The sequence below is a fragment of the Podarcis melisellensis genome (assembly GCF_964234715.1).
Source record: "Podarcis melisellensis genome assembly, chromosome: Z".
Taxonomy (NCBI): Eukaryota; Metazoa; Chordata; class Lepidosauria; order Squamata; family Lacertidae; genus Podarcis; species Podarcis melisellensis.
Window position 1 is genome coordinate 15,665,872 of NC_138547.1, and position 17,090 is coordinate 15,682,961.

General features: G+C 45.1%; 1 protein-coding gene across 1 annotated transcript in view; it reads right to left on the reverse strand.

Moving 5' to 3' along the window:
• Window positions 1-17,090, reverse strand: part of ASS1 (argininosuccinate synthase 1) — an 82,149-nt gene that overhangs the window by 16,381 nt on the left and 48,678 nt on the right. Inside the window, exons 12-13 of the mRNA XM_081896820.1 lie at window positions 13,188-13,319; window positions 956-1,112 (exon numbers count right to left, since the gene is read on the reverse strand). Of these exons, the coding sequence (XP_081752946.1) occupies window positions 956-1,112; window positions 13,188-13,319 (289 nt within the window). The remainder of the gene's footprint in view (window positions 1-955; window positions 1,113-13,187; window positions 13,320-17,090) is intronic.

The window sequence follows — 17,090 nt, forward strand, 5'->3', positions numbered from 1 at the left end:
CCGAGAGTCCAGAAGACGTGTTTCCGTTAAAGAGCTTTTATGTTGGAAACGATTCCGAAAGCAACCACTTTCGGATTCTACTAGCGATTGACGCAGCCATGCTGGAGGGGCTCCGTCACAGGCAGAGGTTTGAAAACCTGATCAAACTCTGAGGGACTTGCATTTTACGCACAAGCAGCTCATCATCCCATCACATCCATGAAAAAATTAAATAAAACTTTTGGGTTGTAAACACATATTCTGTTGTGTCAGAAAAGTCAGTAGGTCTGTCACTGCAACAGTAGGAGTACTTGATCAATTTGACATCAGGTTCTGTGATAAAAGATAATTTTGAAACTAAGAAGTCACTATCAGAATTTTGGGGTCAGCTAAAAGACGAATTTAAAGTTTCATCAGATAAAGCAAAAATAAGCCTGCCCTTTGCAACAATTTAGTTATGTGAATCAGGGTTCTCTACCTATGTGGCTACTAAAACAAAATGCAACTCTCATCTTAATGCAGAGCCTGGTATTCGGTTGCAGATGTCTCAGATTCAACCAGATACAGCCACATTGTGTGAATCAAAACCGTCCCACCCCTCTCATTAGAATCTAAGTTCTGGAGCTATGCTTTATCATTCTTTTTCAACATTTCTTTTGTTTTGTAACTGTAAAAATGGTTTTAAATACCATAAGAGTAACATATTGTGGATTTACACTGCTTTGAATTCATTCTTAAATGTTTTACCTTACTTTATATTTTTTCAATTTTTATTTATTTATTTTGTTTATGTAGTTCAGTAAGTTTGCTTTTCTCTGGAATTAGTGGAGAAAATAACATTTTGAATGAAATAAAATGATATTTAACATGCCCAAATGCAGAAATCGTTGGACCCACTATTGGCCTTCTTCACATGCAAGGGAAGTCCCTAATTCACTGAGGATTTGAGACACACTGGCCCCCTCACCATACTTACCTCACTAGCTCCTCGTTGTACAAGGACTGTGTGGACTCCCTTCCCAAAATGTAGACCTTGCCTTTCAGGACAGAGACCTGTACCGTACCTTCCACAAGTTCTTGGGATTGGGCAATACAATGGCGGATGTAGTCACACTCTGGGCTGTACCAGAAACCTGCAGCAGAAAAGTAGAACACGCAGGCTGAAAGTCATCAGTGGCACTTTCATAAGAATGTAAGAAGAGTCTGCTGGATCCGTTCAGTGGCCCATCTAGTTCAGTGTCCTGCTCTCACAGTGGCCAACTAGCATTGCTGCCTTCAGCTGTGGAAGCAGAGCATGGCCATGGTGGCTTTTAGATACCAATTGCATCCTCCATGAATTTGTCTAATCCTCTTTTGAAGCCATCCAGGTTGGTGGCCACCACTGCCTCCTGTTGGAATGAGTTCCACAGCTTAACCATATGCTGTGTGAAGAAGTCCTTCCTTCTATCTGTCCCAAGTCTTCCGATACTCAGCTTCATTGGCTTTTATGACCTAGTCACCTTCTCCTGTACAAGGCAGCTTATCACACTCAAGATCTGATCAATCCACATAAAGTTTCAGTTGATATTAGCTCCCAGCAGAGAAACATCTTCAGCACCAATGGAGCTGTCCAAGGTCCTAGTGTCACCTGCCCTCTGCATGCGTTGGATACTGTCTGCATCCTATGCTAGCCTCATGTTCCCATGGAAGCGAACACTTCAGGTTGTGTGTGGAAGGTTTGGCTTCCTTTACTACCTTAAATAAGGTGGCCCAACTTCAAGCTCTGGCCCTCCATATGTTGCTGAGCTACACAGATAACATAGGACTTCACCCTTGTTGATCACATAGGAAACTGCCTTTTTTGAGTCAGACCACTGGTCCATCAAGCACAGTATTATCTACATGGACTGGCAGTTGCTTTCCAGGGTTTCTGACAGCCCTGGAAACAGAGGAACACATATGACACTTCTTTACAATGGATGGTATTCCAGCCATACAAAAGTTTATAATTTCTATATCTCAAAACACACCCTCTCCATCCAAAAAGAGCAAGAGGCATTATCACAGTTCAAGGACACATTCCAGCAAGAAACTGCTGACCACTGCCACGTGTGGTGTGCTGCATTGCTGCAGCTTCCCTAGTGAAACACCAGAAGGTTGTAGACCAGAGCCAGTGAAGGGTGTGGCCTGAAAAAATGTGGCCCGGGGAGAGTCATGAGGGCCAGATAAAGAGATATGCAGAACCACATTTGGCCCCCAGGCAGGACAGAGGTATTCTACCTCTGCTCTCACTCCTTGAGTAAAAACAATTAGACCCACAAAACTTTAGATCGTAGAACCCCCTGCAATGCAAGAATCTATGTCCACCAGTGGTAACTACAGTACTCATAATGCAGGGAAGCTAGGCATGGATTTAGGGAACATAGGGAGGGTCTAGACATCCTGCCGGTGCTGGATGGTGGGAAGAAGTCAAGAGCTGAGAACCAGAGGTCAGGACTGAAAAGCAACCACAACTGAAGGATCTGAAGAGCAATGTTAGACACATGAAGTGTAGGTGGGTTCCCATGAGGCAAGACACAGAGATAGCATCAAGAACCTTTACTGAACTACATAACTGGGAAACAGAGGCAAAGCAACTACTTATATACATTTCTGAAAGCCTGGGCCACTCCCAAAGAGATTGGCTGTCTACACTTCCATACTGCAAATCATGACTCAAGAGTTCAAGGGCCAATGGCAGAGGCCAAAATCCTGAAATGTTCTGTGATTGGACAACATGTATTGAATCAGAACACAGGAGCTCAGAATCCTTAGTCCTGAGTCAAGCTCAGGCAAACACAGACCACCGAATGCATAACAACACACATGCTTGAAGTCAAATAAAGCTTGTCAGGAATTGCCACTGAGGCAAGAAACCCTGTTAATTCTCCCTGCCTAGGAGGAGTCAATAGCCAACCTCAGTGAAGTCAGCCAGTAATTTTCTTTGCTGAGAAACTGCAGTGATAAGGCTTGCCAGAAGGGAGCCAGCCGTTCCCAGCTCTTCACGTGACAAGATGCAGTGATGCAACTTGCCACATAGGGCAGTGGTCAGCAGTTTCTGTTGCCCCCATCTTTTCCACCCCACCCCCATCCATCTTTCTTCACCAATCTCCAAAACCTTTGCCTCAGCTTCTGAAATTGGGAGCATTGAGTTGCTTCCAACACCACAAATCGCATTCAGGAAAGAAATGAGGAATGCCAAAGTAATGGAGACACCTTCTGTCTCTCCCAACATTTCCAAAACCCTTGCAGGTCGCTGTTGGAACATGACAAAGAGACAGAATCTTGGTAATCGGCAATAATATACATGTAACATTACCAAAGACCATCTGGGGGGAATCACCTGAAACCAGGCAGCTGCAGTGCCTGGAACAGATGGCAGAGAGCATTCAGGTGGGTATGCATTTCCACGGGCAAGGCTTCCTTCCTACACAGGGGAACAGGAGCACAAGCAACAAATTCAATCTCACAAGAGGAACAGGAGCAGCTTGGACAGAATTTGGACCAAGAGCTGGAGACGATCAAGGATTGGAATCAGAAGACAGGAAACAAAGCCTTCTCAAGCCATATTTCCCTGTGGAAACCACTCTTTAGCACTCATAGAATCATAGAATCATAGAGTTGGAAGAGACCACAAGGGCCATCGAGTCCAACCCCCTGCCAAGCAGGAAACACCATCAGAGCACTCCTGACATATGGTTGTCAAGCCTCTGCTTAAAGACCTCCAAAGAAGGAGACTCCACCACACTCCTTGGCAGCAAATTCCACTGTCGAACAGCTCTTACTGTCAGGAAGTTCTTCCTAATGTTTAGGTGGAATCTTCTTTCTTGTAGTTTGGATCCATTGCTCTGTGTCCGCTTCTCTGGAGCAGCAGAAAACAACCTTTCTCCCTCCTCTATGTGACATCCTTTTATATATTTGAACATGGCTATCATATCACCCCTTAAGCTCCTCTTCTCCAGGCTAAACATGCCCAGCTCCCTTAGCCGTTCCTCATAAGGCATCATTTCCAGGCCTTTGACCATTTTGGTTGCCCTCCTCTGGACATGTTCCAGTTTGTCAGTGTCCTTCTTGAACTGTGGTGCCCAGAACTGGACACAGTACTCAATCAGAGCAAATGGCAATTTGGAGTTTCTCTGGATGGATGTTTGCTCTGATTTAGCACTAAAAGAGCAAGTTTTCCATGGGAAAGGAGCAGGGCAAGGGGGAAACCACTCAGACCTGTGCTTTCTAGGCATGAATTTCCCCAAAGAATCCTGGGTGCTGGGCATTGCTGCGAGACTCCTATTCCCTTCCCAGAGTGATTTAGCAATCACTCCTTCTTCACAAGGAACTCTGGGAAATGTGCGGGGAAGAAGGATCTCCTAAAAACTCTGAAGAGGGATCTCCTAACAACGCTCAGCATTATTATTATTATTATTATTATTATTATTATTATTATTATTATTAAAATTTGTATACCACCCTATACCAGTAGGTCTCAGGGCAGTTCACAAACACAAAGTTACAATATAAAAGCATAAAATACATAATGAAAATAATTTAAACAATTAACAATACTAATATATACAAACTAATAAAAAATACTCCAGACCCCACAATTCTTTGTGGGAAAGCCATGCCTGTTCAAAGCAGAATGAAAATGCTTAAAATGTAAAGAGTCATGGCTTCCCCCAAGGAATCCTGGGAAATGTAGTTTGTTAAGGATGCTGAGAGGTGTTAGGAGGCCCCCACATTCTTCTCACAGAGCTCCAATTCCCAGAATTCCCTGGGAAGAGAGATTGACTGTTAAGCCACTTTTGCCCAAACTAAAAAAACCCTCAAATGCTGCAACCATTCTTCATAAGAGGAGTCACTCTATCCCGCCTTGATCATGTTGGTTGCTCTTTTCTGAACATTTCCATATTCTACAATATTCTTCCGGAGGTGAGGTGACCAGAACTGTACACAGTTTCCCAAATGCAGTTGCACCAAATATTTGTTCCTCAGTCCCAACCACAGACACAGACTCTTCCTCTGCCATCAAGAAGTTACCTTTGAAACAGAATCCCTTAGTGGTGCTATCCCCGCCCGCCCCCACTCCAATCTGTCGTGCTTCTGCTGTCTTGGAGGCAAAACTGAACATGATAATTGGGCTTCCTGACTCTGAAGAGATAAGGCCTTTTGGAGCAAGTGAACTTTTCACAGAGGGTTCTCTTCAGAGCTCAGGGGTCTTTATCAGGTTGGAGATCAGGACCCATCTGTCCCAGGTGGACTCCCTTCCCCATCTCTTTCATATATCAAGTAACCTCATGCCGTCACTCAAGCATGGGGGGGGGACAGTCTCACCTTTCCCTACAGATCATGGCTGAGGGGGCATCTGTCTACCCTGAGCTGCCTCCTTGCCATTGTCACCAACCCTCTGGTGGGAGGGAGTTCAGACCCTGGGAAACACAGGACACAGGAAGGTACCTTATCCTGATTCAGGCCACTGGTCTATCTAGCTAGCTCATAATTGTCTGCACTGACTGAACAAAGCTCTCCAAGCTTTCTTGCAGGAATTTCTCTCTCATCAACGGTAGGACCAGCCCATTTTCTTACTGGTAAAGACTGTCCTCTTCCTGGACACTGCCCTGGATTAGTTGCTACTCCTGCTGCCAATTAGTCCATAACACTGCCAGAGGAACAGACAGAGGATGAAAGAACTATCCTATTTCACTGTTTTTGGTGGTCAGAACAGTTTATCCCTTTAATCCCTTTGCACTCTCACTTACACACAGGTGGCTCCCTCACCGCCACCGCCGCCCTCGGCTTTTCATTCGCAGCTGGCTACTAGTGCTTATGCAGTGAGCAAAACATGTTTGCCTAGGTCAGACTGTAATTGCTTTTATAATTGCATTGAATCAAAGGTGGTCAACCTGTGCCTGGGTTAACACAGAACTGCAACTGCAAGAAGGGATTTGCATCATGGAATACTCTGGTGTAGTCATTTAAATAAATCCCTGCACCTAGAAATCTAGCATGTGGGCAGGAAGACTAGGTTTCCTTTCTAAGAGCACAAAAGTTCATCATGCAAGCCCACACATACTCACTGAAATGCAAACCTCAGACACAGGATTATTTTATTATCCAGATAGATAAGCATAGAATACTATGCATTCGGGGAAATGTTGGAGGGTGCGCTGCCTGATGTCAAAAGGCAGAGAGTTCCAAAGGGCAGATGCCATCAGGCTAAAAGATTGATCTCTTACAGATGCAGAATGGGTGTTATGAGGCACCTGGAAAAGTTCCAGTTCCACTGTTGAAGTAGCTGACTGGGTAGAGGTGAGCTAAGGTGACCTTGCAGGTAAATTAATCATTATGATTACTATTAAATGTATTAATATCCTGCCTTTCATAGGTGCCGCCACAGTATTATTTTGTTGTTATATATGAAATCAAAATTGTTTCACTTGTTTTTGCCTCTGGCCTGCGCACCGCCAGCACATGGCCCGCGGAAAGCTCTCTGGAAGTCAAAGAGGCCCTTGGGCCTAAAATCTTCTACCCCACCCCCAGTTTAACATAATCGCTTCCTTAAAACACCCTTCTCCCTTTTTCTCCATCCACTATTCCTCCCCCCCCATCTGCCCCTTCAAAGCAAATTTTCTATTCAACGGGACACTGCCCCCCTTTCTTAGTCACCTTCTCACTTTGTAAGAGTAATTCCACTCCTAATCCTCGCAGTGGAAGGACCGTGGGAGAGATGGCAAGATTTCCAACACCTGGCTTCTACCTGGCAGCGAGAGAGAACAAAACGGGGGAAGTCTCTCGCATTTGCCGTGCCACCTTTCCCACAGCACGATGGGGAGCAGGGGAGGGGGATTTTGCGGGGGGGGGAGGGAAATGACAACCGCTAATTGCCTTAAATTCAGAGAGACTAGTTACAATAATTAGGTGTTTAAGGAAGACAGGGGCATGAAAGCCTGGCCTCCAGCAGGTTCCCTCTGCTGAGTGGAGTCCTCTGTGATCTGCAATATTGTTATTTGGCCTGTGTTTATTTTAATTTTTTTTAGGAAAGAAAAATGTTCTCTTTGCCTAAATGGTTTATTTATCATCTTGCAAATGGTTTCTGTTCTTAGAATGGAAAACATCACAAGCCTGGAGTGGGCACAGCTGTGAGGGTTGGATTTTTTAAAATTAAAAATAAAAACTTAAATGGCTTTTTTTATTATTTAAAAGAAGAGGTGTTGTATGCTGGCACTCAACTTTGATTCTCTGGAGGTATGTTCCCACCCTGTTGCAAAAGCTCAGGGCAAGCTGCAAACGATAGGACCTGTTCTGTGTCAAATGTTGTCCAAGAGACTTCTTAAGAAAATAAAGAGCCTGCTGGATCAAGCCAACAACCCATCTAGCACAGTGCTCTGTTCTGACACTGGCTACTCAGATGTTTGTGGGGAGCCAAAGTGGCGTAGCGTGGGTTGTCAGCACCCGGGGCAAGGCAAGTAATTTGCACCGCCTAACCCATGGATTGCGCCCCCTAACCCTAACCCCCAGATGTTGCGCCCGGTGCGGCTGGCCCCCCCTGCACCCCCCATGCTACGCCACTGGGGAGCCACAAGCAGAACTCAAGCACAACAGCCTTCCCCCCTCCTGTGGTTTCTAGCAACTGGCATTCCAAACCATTACTGCCTCTGAACATGGCAGTAGAATGTTATGGGACAAAACAACAACCCCCCACAAAAAACTGCTTGAACACAGACCTAGTGATCTCAGACCTGTGCCTAGAAAGCACAGCCCTGAGTAAGACAGTTCCTATTTAATTCAGCCCTCTGTTTAGAACAATGAGGACTAGAAGCCTTTTACATGAAGGACCACAGCTCAGTGACACAGTGCATGCTCTGCTTACAAGAAGGCTTCAGGCTGAATCCTTGACATCTCCAGGCCAGACTGGGGAAAGGCTCCTGCCTTAAACCCTGAGGAGCCTCTGCTAGTCAGTGCAGACAACATTGATGGACCGCTGGTCTGGCTCTGTTTAAGGCAGCTTCCTGTGTATTTTTTCTTTAAATCTGGGAAACAGACTGAAGAAGGGCAAATAAACATAGATCTACCACCCAGACCCTCTCATAATGGAGGGGCTTCCCATGCCAGCCCCCATCTGGAATGTCACAGCCTCCAGCACAGCCGTTCTTTCTGCCCCTCCTCTTCTTTTCACCCTCCAAATTGCAGCAATTCTGTAATAGCTGGCCCTGCTGACCACAGGACTGATTGAAATGTCAGAGGTAACAGTCTCCTTTTCTCCCCGCTACCACTCTCCCTCACACACACCCAAAAAAGCCTTCTCAGAGCTACCTTTGCAAACCAGAAATTTCACCTGCCATTTCCCATGGTTTGCTCATACAAAAGATGACCAGGTCCTCAATCATGGGGAGTGAGGGGGAAAGGGGGATGCACAGTGCCCCAGTGTGGGCTCAGCATCACATAGCAGGTTTCCTTCAAGAAGGAAAGGAGGAATAAATTAAACCACAAAGATCCAACAATATTTTGCTGGAGCAACAATAGAATCTGCTTCTTAAAAATCCTATCTAGATTATTTCCAACCAAGCATCTCCCCCAGTGTACCAAATTTTATAGTACTTCCAAAAAACCTTGGGTTGATTGAACTAAGTCCTACTCACAGCATACCCATTGAAAAAGGGGTCAGAAAAGGGCGAGGGAAATGATTGATGGGATGGAGCAATTCCCCTATGAGAAAAGGATGTAGCATTTCAGACTTTTTTAGTTTAGAGAAAAGGCAAGTTAGAGGCAACATGAAAGCTGCTTATATAAATGATGTATGGCATAAAGAAAGTGAACAAAGAAAAGGTTTTCACACACACAGCCCTTAACATTAAGGACTCAGCTACACAGCTCCAATAAAACATTTTAAATGTCTTGTAAAGGGCAATATACAAATGGAACACTAGATGGCGACAGTGAGCTATGCCAAATTCAATGCATTTTTCAAAACTTTTTTTTAAAAGCATTTTCACAGCATTTAAAAAAAAAAATAATACGTAGATTCCACCTAAAACTTGTAGACATCCAACGGAGATGAATGTTGGAAGATTCGGGACAAATACAAGGAAGTCATTCTCCACATAGCAAAGAGTTATGTAAACTATGGAACTTGCTCCTGCAGGGAGTGGTGATAGCCACCAGCTTGGAGGGCTTTAAAAGAGGGTTGGACAAATTCAAGGAGGAAGATAAGGCTGTCCAGGGCTACTAGCCACAATGGCTATGCTCTGCCTCCAGGACTTTAGGCTGCAGCAATGCTTTTGAATACCAGTTGCTGGAAAACACAGGAAAGGAGTTCTCTTGTGGGTTCTGCTTGCAGGTTTCCCACAGACATCTGGTTGGCTACTGTGAGAATAGGATGCTAAACTAGATGGGCCACTGGCCCGATCCAGCAGTGCTCTTATTATATTCTTAAATTAATGGGCCTACATTAGCCATGCTTTCAGCCTGTATGGAAGAGCCTGTGGCCCCTCCATTTGTTACTCAACTACAACTCCTATCATCCCTGACCACATTGGCTGCAGGAGCTGATGGGAGCTGGAGTCCAATCAGCATTGGGAAATCCTCAGGCCTTCCTTCCGTACTGTAGGGAACTTGGAAAGACCTGGGAGAGATGGAGCGTCAGCAGGGAGCTGTCCAGCAGCAAGAGCAAACTTGTTCCACTCATAGAGTGGTTGCCAGTTTCCAAGAAAGCAAGACTACAGGAGGGGAATCAGGTTTTCGGGAACCCAGAGAGCTGCCAGGGAAGGCAGATACTGATCCAGCTCAACTAAAGCCTTATGGTCTCATGAAGGCTAGAGTCTCGTCTCTCAAGCAGAGCTGCTCACAGTTTAAAGGGGTGGTGTTCTAACGGAAGGAAGCCAAGCACTTTACTACTGTTGGAATAGCCTCTGATTATCCTCAGCTTTCTTCAAAGGGGGCAGTTTGGATCTGTGGAACAGGCAAAGATAATGGTGCTCCATAACACTCATTCTGCATTTCCAATAACTTGATCTATTATCATAGTAGCACACCACCTTTGGAACTCCCTGCCTATTGGCACAAGACAGGTGCCTTCACTGTAGACACCTGCTAAAAACATTTTTATTTAGGCAAGCCTCTCCAGATATGTAGAATGCTGACAGGCATGTCAATGTGGTTTTTAGCTTATTGATTATTTTAGTTATTTTTTTTAATGTTTGAAAAATTGTTTTCAAACTGTTTTACTGAATTTTCATTGTTTCACTTGTTTTGAAAAACTATATTTATTTATTTATTTATTTATTTATTTATTTAAAAAAACCTGTATAAAAACATGCTGGAGCTGCTGTGTCACCAGACGAGAACCACTCCCTATAGCCATCTAAGCTCAAGAGAAAATAACTTTTTTGCTTGAGGGCCACATTCCCTTCTGGGCATCCCTTGAGGGGCAGGTGTCCGTGGTGGGGTGGGCAGATCAGAGACAAAACTGGGTGGAGCAATGGGATGTCGATTTTGGGTTGTCTCCAACTGAGTTCAACATAGATCAGGCCCATGGACTGTAATGCAACTTAGTTATGCCTAGCAAATTCAATGCATCTGAACAGGACTGGTACTGATGACAACTCTTTACCTTTGTACAGCAGGCTAGTTTCTCTCCGTCCTCCATACAGCAAGCTAAAGGAAGGACACACTGTCTAGCCAGGCTATAAACACGTGAGGAAGGTGCAAAACAGAGCTGGTGGGATTGTGGCCTAGGGAGAGGTCAGAGGACCAGACAGAGAGTTCCAGATTTGTTGGGATGTCAGAGTTTTGTGGGTACAAGTCACCCCTAATTCTTAAGGAACGAAGCAGAGTAAGGTCAATGAAACCACCAAGAGAGATTGAAGACTGCAGACTCCAGCTGTGTGCTGGTGGGCAGAGACCAAAGTAGTTTAGGATTTCAGGGTGGGTGATGTAAGCAAACAGGAGGATAATGTTAGGTTTGCAAGCAGTTTGGAAAGCAGAGAAAGGCGGGGCAGAACATGATGTTGGCTGATAGTGGCAAGCTGATAAAAAGGAGACAGAGAGCATGGTTTTCAGCTGTTCTTTGAATCCAATGCTATGCTTGGCTAGGGCCTCTTGGGAAGTGAATGCTCTGCAAACGCTTCATCTAGGTTCAGGTTGTATATATGTGTGAATAAACCATATATCATAAAGACACCACAGTCTCTGCTGTGCCTCATTGTCTGAAAGAAAACATGAGCTCTGGGTAAAATGCACAGGCAACCTCTGGAATCCTACACTGCTGAAGAAGATAGGGGTGGCATGTAACAATAGCAAGTGTGTCAATTAGACACAGAGACTCAGGAACTACATCAGTTACTGATGGTGCTCAAGTCTAAAGCTGTTTCCCTTGAAAGGGATAGAATATTTGCAAATGCTTAACAGGAGAGATGCAGTGAGCACTTCCAAGATATCTGCAGACCCCAAGATCTAGGCACTTACCTAAATTCATATTTAACACCAAATTATTAGCACAAAATGCAATGTATGCATTTCTAGATGCATCTTATTCCCCAAAATACGGATTTTGGTCCTTTTGTGTGTGTTTTAAGCCAAGGACTGCATTGCAAGATTCAGAGCCCTGCAAAAGGAGATCTGCATTCCAATCTTCACCTTATTTGAAGAAGCATGGATCAGGCCCATTCACATAAAAATGGAATCCCTCAACCATCCCAGGTGGAATTATGACTTTGTTCTCCAGATGCTGACTTGTGGCTGGGAACTATCTGTTTCATAACCTGGTCACTGGCTGTGTCAGGAGAGGGCTTTGGGAGGCCACAGGTTCAGACATGGCACCATATTGCAGATAGGCTGTTAGCCAATCACTGAAATCACAGTCTGATTTTGAATTGTTCCATCAGTATTGCACTTGCAGATGCAGGATAAAAAGAAGAGTTAGCAAAAAGCATGCTTTTATCACATGCTCAGACATCTGAACATGATGCACATCACCATGAGAAGAGGCATCCCCTTCTTTGGGAGGAAGAGAAGGGGAAACGCCTCTTTTTAAAATTTCCTGGTTTCCCCCTTTTTTCTTCTTCCTGTACACTTTGCAATACATCCTCCTCAAATAGCCTCCTTGAAAACATTTCATTAAAAGTCAGGATAAAAACCCCAAAAAGAATTAGCAAAGAGCAAACAGTTAAATACAAGGATGGTGATTGCTTCTTTGGTTTTTAGAATCCCTTGTAATACACACACAAAAACACATATAAAGATATATACAGTGCGTTTCTTCTAGATAAATGGCTGCTGGTACTCACCATGAAGTTGTTACAGTAAGCGCCACATTTTTAACCAGTGCTTTTCTTTGAGGAAAAAAGGGGCCAGTACAGCATACCTTTGAGTACCCCCAACAAGCACTCCATATATGTTATGATTACAGTGGTACCTCAGGTTACATACGCTTCAAGTTACAGACGCTTCAGGTGACAGACTCCGCTAACCCAGAAATAGTGCTTCAGGTTGAGAACTTTGCTTCAGGATGAGAACAAAAATCGGGCTCCAGCGGCACAGCAGCAGCAGGAGGCCCCATTAGCTAAAGTGGTGCTTCAGGTTAAGAACAGTTTCAGGTTAACAACGGACCTCCGGAACGAATTAAGTACTTAACCTGAGGTACCACTGTACTTACATTTTTTAATTTCTTGTTTGTTTGTTTGTTTTAAACTGACTTATTATATTGTTGCTGTTGTTGCTTTTGTTACCCTTTATTATCTGACCTTCACCTTAAGGTCTCAGGGCAGATTAAAACAACTGAAATATGATGTTAATCTTAGTAGATTAAATTTGTGAGTCTCCCTCCTGCCCCGCAACAGAAAACCTAACTAGTTAATGGAACAAATGTTATGGGCCTTATTTCATATGAAATCTGGAAAGAAAGATGTAACATGAAAGTGTGGACTGACAGTTGCTTATACCATGAACTCTGTGTGTGTGTGTGTGTGTGTGTGTGTGTGTGTGTGTGTGGAGGAGAGAACTAGGTTAAATTTATCTGGGTAACTGAGCCACCCCTAAAATACAAGGAATAAGCAATGGTAGTGAGCGACATCTAAGATGCAGACTTCCTCTGTTGCTTTATACCAAAGAATAAATGAAAAACAGAGAGAGGCACTCTTGGAGGGAAAACGTTTTGTTTGTTTGTTTGTTTGTTTGTTTGTTTGTTTGGTGCTACATACCATTGTACACCAGCTCAGCAAATTTCAAGGCCAACGCTTGCTTGATTTTCCTCACTTCCCGGTCCATGGTGAAGGCCTCAATGTCTAAATGAGCGTGGTACAGTATGGTCCCCGCCGGAGTCTCGTAGATACCTAGCCATTTCACGAGGCAGGGGGAGAAAGAAAGAAAGAAGATGGGGGGAGAAGAGAAGAGGGGGAGGGGGAGAGGAATGAATGAGACCCAAACTGTCAGGAAATGACAAAAAATAATGATTTGGCTGACAGAAGGAGCCGCAGTCCTGGCTCCATTCACTCTCAGCTTGCCGTAAAATGCATGTGTCATTATAGTCATGCTGAGGCCGAGACAGTCCACTCCGCACCTTGCGGAGAAAATTTCTAGATTCCCTTCTTTGAAGAGGCACTCCAACGAGGCTAAATGACAGGGTTTTGGAGGCGACTCCCCCCACTGAAGCAAGCCCACCGGTCTGTGCCTGAAAACCTGTAATTAAACAAGCCACGCGGGGCAAAGTCGTGGGGGTTTGGAAGAAAACCTTCCCCCTCGCTCCCCCCGCCCCGCAACATGGTTCCACTGAAGAAGAAGTGAAAGCCCCTCTCCCGTCTCAGCTGTGACAAAAATGGAGGGTACCTGAGAAGGTGGGGGGGGGACGGTAGTTTTAATCTACCTTCACTTGGGGGCTGCCAACCCAGACTGTCCCCGCCACAATCTGTTCCTCATCGCCAAGCTTAACTCAGTTTAGGGGGTATGGGAGAATGTCCATTCGGAGTCCACATTTTAACATGCGGTTTACCTTGTGTTCTGTTTGTAGCAAGATGATGCATAAAACACAGCTTTCCTTTGAAATCCATCCATGCAAAGCAGGTTCGATGATCAGAATGAAATAGAATAAATGTGTGGAAATAGCGCAAGGAAATGCATTGTGTGAGGAAGGGGGAGCTGCTTGCAAAAAATTACAAATGGCAAAAGTGTGCATAAATAACAGCCTTGAGAAAGGCATTCTATGGAGCGAGTTCCATAGTTTAATTATGAGCTGCATGAAGAAGGATTTTCTTTTATCTGTTCTGAATCTTCCAACAGTCAGCTTCATGGGCTACTCTGGGTTTTCTTCAGACCGTACAAATCTTTCACCTTTAAAGCTCCATGGGATCTCTACAACTTGTAGCATTATAAGAAGGGGATAAGAACTCTCCCCCCATCACCTTCTCCATGCCCTGCATCATTTTATAAATGTCTATACTGTCATCTCTCACTTGCCTTTTGTCTAAAGCAAAAAGTTCCAAATACTGCAACCTTTCTTTCCTCAGAAAGGAGTTGCTGCATCCCATTGATCATTTTGGTCACCTTTATCTGTACCTGACAGACAAATCTTGAAGGAGGGCTGCATTTCAGTTTGCATTTTGTCTCAGAAAGTGTGAATTAGGTAATTTTGCTTTTATACATCAATTGAATCATATTTCTCTCCCAGCTCTACTCCTGGTCCACTTTCACTCCCATCTAGCAGAAGTGTTCCTATCTAACTCAGTACTTTCCTCACTGACTGGCAGTGGCTTTCCAGGATTTTGGATAGGGGTCTATCCCAGCCTTACCTGGAGATGCTGGGGATTGAACCTGGGACCTTCTGCATACAAGGCAGATGCTCTGCCACTAGGCTATGATCTTGCCAACCCAGAAAGACTGGGGGGAAGCCTGACACCTTGATGTATCTCTTTTGATGTACAGAGAAAGAGGAGAAAAAGAAATTCATGCCATGGACAGGAGATCAAAGACCTTTCATGTCTCACAGGTTGGTTTGATGGGGAACCAGCTGGACCTACCAAGTCTTGATGTTTGTAGACTCTTGCTCACAGATCTTCAGAGCCCAAGAAGCTAAGGAAGTTTCTACAGCAGGGCAGAGGAACCTCAGGCCTAGGAGCCAAATGTGGCCCTCCATGAGTTTCTACCTGGCCCTTGGAAGTGTCCCCAGGCCACACCCCTCAGTGGCCCTGCTTCACACCTCCAGGTGTTATTTGCCTGGATGGATGGAAGTGTGTCCCTGAACTCTTGTTGGCTTGATGGAACATAGCGAAAGGGTGAGTTAGCATGTCTACAAACTAGCCTACTGTACAAAGCCAAAATTTACATCCATTGGTTCACCCACTCAGGCCTCTGGTTCTACCCACCGCTGGCCTGCACCCCTCAAAAGGTTGCCCAGAAGGGAATGTGGTCCAGAGGCTGAAAAACATCCCACTTCCCTGCCTCACAGAGCTAGGAGGAACTGGTCTGATCCAATGATGGCACTGGCCAGGGTCCCAAGATTATATTACGGTAATCCTGGGAGGATGGAGAGGGCAGTGTGAAAACCCCAGGAGTCACTTAAAGAGGAGCTCCAGGGGAAGGAATGGTGGGTGGAAAGTAGGTGGACACACACTGTCAAAGGAATCCCACTAGAAGGTTTCCAAATTCTCCCCTCAGCATTTGCAATTCCAAATGAGCTTACAATGTTTGGCAGTGGTTAAGGACACATGGCAGACAGCTGAACTGGTGCAATGCTAAGGAAGAGAGGAATGTGGTGGAGGGGATGGATGGAGAGAGAGAGAGAGAGAGAGAGAGAGAGAGAGAGAGAGAGAGAGAGAGAGAGCATCCTTGTTCCTTAATCCCTTGAGTGTGCAGCAGAATAAAAATGTTCTTCTACACCATGGGTAGGCAAACTAAGGCCCTGGAGCCGGATGCTGCCCAATCACCTTCTCAATCCGGCCCGCGGACGGCCCAGGAATCAGCATTTTTTACATGAGTAGAATGTGTGCTATTATTTAAAATGCATCTCTGGGTTATTTGTGGGGCCTGCCTGGTGTTTTTACATGAGTAGAATGTGTGTTTTATTTAAAATGCATCTCTGGGTTATTTGTGAGGCATAGGAATTCGTTCATTTACCCCCCAAAATATAGTCCGGCCCCCCACATGGTCTGGGGGACAGTGGACCGGCCCCCTGCTGAAAAAGTTTGCTGACCCCTGTGCACCACAGAGGGCTTTTTAAGAAACAACAACATAGAAACAAAAATATCTGTGGCAAGACAAGGGTAGCAGCCTCATATCACCAAATCTCCGCAGTAACCCTAATCCACTCCAATTAATCTGTCTTCTCCTTTCCTCAGAAGATGTTAAAGTTAATTTGGACAGATAAAAAGCTTGGTTTTCTCGGTGTGTATATATAAGCTTTCATCCACCCATTCCTCCTCCCTGGGCAGCCCTCCCCCTCCATATTGCCCCACACATTTCTCTAAAAGAAAAAAGGGAGTGTTAGAAATGGATTATTTTCTTCTGTCTGTCTGCCTCCCCAGTTCTCTCTCTCTTTTTTTTTGTTTTTGTTTGATTTGTGACAGGAACCCGAAGCCACAAAGACTGTAGGCCTGGAAGCTGGGGTTTTTTTCTTCTTGACAGTCGAAGTACGATCCACCGTGCGTGGGGGAGAGGAAAATGACAGGCGCCCGTCCTGCGTCGCCGCACAGGAGACAAGAGCCACCTTCAAAGTGACACTCACCGCTGCTCCAAGTGTCTATTTTCATCTCTCCATGTTTACAGGAAAAAGACAGAGGTGTCAGCGATGCGTGGCTCACGGCATTTCAATCACGCCGTAATTGCTGCCGTGAAAGTGGACGAGGATTGGAGAGGGGGGGTATAAAAGACAGCTGCCGCTACTTAAAAATTTCTAATTTGTAACCTCGGCTGTCTGTTTACCTCCAGCAAAGCTGTTTCGGCTGCCTTGACAGCAATCCACCTGTGACACTCTGTAACCAGAGGCACTAACTCCAGCGCACTCCGGAGCATGAAAGGAGGGCGAAACCTCTCCCCTTCCATACATGAAATCACGAGAAGAGCCTGCTGGGTCATGCCAAAGGGAATCCATGCAGTCCAGTGGCCAACCACAG